This window comes from Arachis duranensis, chromosome 2 (genome assembly GCF_000817695.3).
Source record: "Arachis duranensis cultivar V14167 chromosome 2, aradu.V14167.gnm2.J7QH, whole genome shotgun sequence".
Taxonomy (NCBI): Eukaryota; Viridiplantae; Streptophyta; class Magnoliopsida; order Fabales; family Fabaceae; genus Arachis; species Arachis duranensis.
The window spans coordinates 75,265,955-75,270,404 of NC_029773.3; the positions used below are offsets into that span (position 1 = coordinate 75,265,955).

At 36.2% G+C, this 4,450-nt stretch overlaps 1 protein-coding gene across 2 annotated transcripts in view; it reads left to right on the plus strand.

Annotated features, from left to right (window-relative positions):
* Positions 1-3,724, plus strand: part of LOC107475052 (uncharacterized) — a 4,684-nt gene extending 960 nt beyond the window's left edge. Inside the window, exons 2-8 of one of the 2 annotated variants that reach the window (XR_008005814.1) lie at positions 235-519; positions 655-777; positions 1,076-1,611; positions 1,731-1,783; positions 1,880-2,019; positions 2,095-2,819; positions 2,971-3,724. Coding sequence is in view for 1 of the 2 variants with exons in the window: in XM_052257031.1 (XP_052112991.1) it covers positions 235-384; positions 494-519; positions 655-777; positions 1,076-1,228 (452 nt within the window). In the remaining variant the exon portion in view is untranslated. Of the gene's footprint in view, positions 1-234; positions 520-654; positions 778-1,075; positions 1,612-1,730; positions 2,020-2,094; positions 2,820-2,970 lie in introns of those variants that run through there. The other variant, XM_052257031.1, reaches the window with a different exon arrangement.
* Positions 3,725-4,450: the final 726 nt, after the last annotated feature.

Below are 4,450 nucleotides of genomic sequence, written 5' to 3' on the forward strand. Positions count from 1 at the left end.
GTGGAAAGTAGCCGAAGGAAATGAATTATCCTTTTGAAATTTTAAATAAGTAGGTGAAGATATATAAATAGTATTATATTATTTATTATATTTTTATGCTATAATCAAATATAAATAATGTACGAATTAATATTATCCGATATGCCTAGATTGTGGTGATTAAAGCCTTGGGGATTGATACAAATTAATTTGGATTCATAAAAAGAGTGTTTTCTTTGTTCTGTGTTCAAACAGTGGCAAATAAGGTAGGTGAAATGAGCAAGTATAGCTTAAACCTTAGGCATGTAAAACAGAAGCAGCAGCCAAAAAGGCCTCCCCTTAGAGCACCTTTTGGATTTAATGATGATGAAGAGAATGATGTTGAGAGAAAAATCACTCTCCAAGGTAAGGCATGTAAAACAGAAGCAGCAGCCAAAAAGGCCTCCCCTTAGAGCACCTTTTGGATTCAATGATGATGAAGAGAATGATGTTGAGAGAAAAATCACTCTCCAAGGTAGCAAGAGAAAGACTCTTAAGGACGTAAGTTGATGCTTCTCTAGTGTAATAGAACTTGTGAATGACATGGTTATTATATTTTTTAGTTTATTTGTTTAAGTAAATATAATCTCACATCCTTATCCTTGTGTGTGTGGGTGTTGTTTGTTAAACTTAAAGGTTGAGGAGCAGCAAAAGAAAGCCTTAGAAGAAGATCCAACTGTATTTGATTATGATGGAGTCTATGACAAAATAACAGAGAAAGTTGCCCGCCCATTGATACAAGATCGCAAAGGGAGAAAAGTATAGTAATTGTTTTCAGAATGACGTGATTTTTGTTCTATCAAATCATTTTGTGGACTAATTTTCAGCATGTAGAATTTCAGCATGTGATTTTAGGTTCTAGCATTTTTAAAATTTTCCATATTCATTATCATGTCTTGGTTATCAGCTTGATTGGTAATGAAAGAACGGTCTTGTTTTTCGTTTTCTTCCATATTTCCTAATTGAATTGATGTACTTCTTTATGGTTCAATTCCTATATTTCCAATTCTCTGTTTCTTGCATATTGCTGACATACAATTTTCATATTTGTATATAGGTTACAAAGAAGGACTTTTTGCTTGATTTTTATACAATCCTGGATAAAAATGTTGCATATGGTGCACAAGATCCTCGAGGGAGAAAACATTATAATCGAGCTGAACAAAGAACTGTAGAGACATGCGAAAGTGGAAGCCAAGGTAATCTATGACAGGGAAAGTGGAAGATCAAGACGCTTTGGATTTGTCACTTACAGCAGCCTTGAAGAGGTCAACAGTGCTATTGAGTCCTTAGATGGCGTGGTAAGCATGCGAATCTACTCCTAGTATCCCGTTTGCTAATCACAAATAACAATTTAATGAGTTTGAACTTGTCCATTTGTATATGTTACATCATATCATTGTTTGATTATTTTGTATTAGTTATTTGTTCTTGAAAACATATGAAAAAGCTAATATTTCTGCATTTTCTTATTGCAACATGTATATACTTTTTTTTTGTTCTATGGAATCATGAGCTTCCCTTGACATATGATTTCCATAATTATACGCTTCAAAGCATGGATGATGAATTTCGTGACATTGTTAGTCTTAGGTAATTGCTCTAAGATGCATTTGGAGCCTTTCTTTAATTAGCCTTTCTCTAAATGTTATTTACTGATGTTTTTTTTTTTATATTTTTGCATGTAATTGACAACATTGGTGAAACTAAAGGTTGGTGGAACTTGTGGACATGTTCTTTGTGCAGTGGATATGCCAAGTCTTAGGTGTTGTTTGTATTTTTCTTTTTTCTTTTCTTTTTAATTTTCAATGTGCAATGAGGAATAAAGATGTGTAATGTATAATGAATTTTATGGAAGCAGGATCATATTTGTACAGCCAGGTTGCAATATCTCTAAAGAAATGAGTAAATACGTATGGAAGCAGGATCATATTTTGCGTCAAATTAGCGATGATTTTACGACTCTTTTTGTAGTAGCTAATCGGCCATATTCTTGTAGTGGTTGGTGCCGTTCTGGTGTATTATATTAGCAATGATTGGGTGTATTTATAGTTTTTGACATGGTGTATTCTGCAGCCTCTCTCTATTGTTGATGATCAGTTTGTTCCGAAGGTTGGAATGATCTTTACCACCCTTGAAGATGCTGAAAAATTTTACAGGAACTACGCCAAGGTTGCAGGTTTTTCTACAAGAGTTCGGAGCACAAATAGAAAGGAAAACGAGATTAAGAATCAATTGATTACATGTAGCAGAGAGAAAAAATGGAAATCTAAAATATCTCCGACCGAGAAGACGAATCCGACAGCCGGTTTAAACTGTCCTGCAAGAATTTATATACACACATTGAAGGATGTTGGTGCTTGGATCATTTCAAAGATTGTGCTGGATCATTCACACCCTTGTTGTCCAAGTAAAGTAGAGATGCTCAAACAGCACAGGGAACTAAGCATGTCCATTCATCGTACAATAGAGAATAACGAGGAGGCTGGTATCAGATCAAGCAAAATTTACCAATCATTTGTTGCGGCTGCAGGGGGTCACCGTGAGTTAAATTTTATTGAAAAGGATGTGAGGAATTACATTACCAGGGATGTGCGGAATGTTTCCGAACAAGAAGATACAAAGGAATTCGGGAAATATTTGTTATGAATGAAAGAGAAGAATCAGAATTTCTTTTTTGAGCTTGAACTCGAGGAGGATCAATCGATTAAGCTGGCTTTTTGGGCCGATGCAAGAAGTAGAGCTGCCTTTGAGTATTTCGGAGATATTATTTCATTTGACACCACCTACAATACAAACAGGTAACAAACTGTCCCTGTTTATGATGCTAAATTAATGTATTTTTATGAATCTGTCGCAGAGGTGTATATTGGTTGTCTTTTGAGTGTATAGAAAGCATTTGTTGAGTGTACCTAATGATTTTTCATTCTGCACTATGGTAATTTGTTTCAGATATAATTTGGTTTGTGGTTCTTTTGTCGGGGTGAATCACCATGGTCAGTCAACACTTCTTGGATGCTCTTTGATAAAAAATGAAGAAATTGAATCATTCAAATGGTTATTTCAATGTTGGCTTCGTTGCATGGGAGGAAATGCTCTGAAAGGGTTTTTCACCGATCAATGCGCATCAATGAAAAGGGCTTTAGAGGCCTGTATGCCAACAACAATTCACCGTTGGTGTATTTGGCACATCATGAAGAAGATTCCAAACAAATTAAACGGCTATAAAGGACATGCAGATATTGAACAACAAATGAGCCAAGTTGTTTGGAACTCTTATAGCAAAGACTCATTTGATAGGAATTGGAATGATTTTCTGCTAAATTTTGGTCTTGTGGACAATAAGTGGCTTTCAGGTAGTGTTGTTTTAAAATCTGCAGCAGAGGTGTAAATTTAATTTTTATCGGGTGTATTTATAGTCTGTGTTTGGGTGTATTCTTCAGATCTCTATGAAAACCGTCATATATGGGTTCCAATCTATCTGGATCACCACTTCTGGGTAGAGATGAGAAGCACACAAAGAAGCGAGAGCATGCATTCATTTTTTAACAAGTTTATTACCCGTAACAGCTCGCTTATTCAATTCGTCAAACAATACGATAATTGCCTCAGAAGTAGGGAGCAAGTAGAAAGAGAATCAGATGCTGCAGATTTTCATACGGTCATACCGTGTGCAACCAAATCCTCCATTGAAGCTCAATTTTAAGATGTGTACACTCATCAAAAGTTTAGGGAAGTCCAAGCGCAATTCCTAGAAAAGGTGAATTGCATCACTAGATTAACGAATTCTGCTCTAAGCTATTCAGTACATGAGGTTGGAGAACAAGTTTCCAGCTCAATATTCAACAAGTTTATGGTTACTTACAATTCAGTTGCAGTCGAGATAAAATGCCAATGCTTATTATTTGAGTCGAGAGGGATATTGTGTCGTCACGCACTAAGCGTGTTAAACTTTGAACAAGTAAGCTAAGTGTCACCTAGATATATACTGGAACGATGGAGCAAGAAGGTAAAGAGGTGACACACACATCAAGAGCAGCCACGACGAGCCACTGTTGGAGCCAAGAAGCAAGAGGTTTGACCAATTGGTTTTTCGTTCGCAAAATATTTGCGAATTTGCATCCGAATCGGAGGAGCTGACTGCAATTCTGCACCGTGCGTACGATAACGTCATGGCTGAGATGGAATCATTGAAAGCCAAAAGAAAGGGCACATCTTCTTTATCTCACGAAGACGCCAACTTGGAATCCTTTAACGAGCTTCAAAGCCCCCCAAGGATTCGAACAAGAGGACGTCCAAAAAATAGGCTAGGTTCAAAGTTGGACAAACAGATTGCAAATGCCACAAAGAAGAAGAAAACGAAAGTTTTAAGCGAGGTAAAATTGATGTTCTTTAAATTTCTGGTGATTGAGTTTATTTTTCTCATTAATAG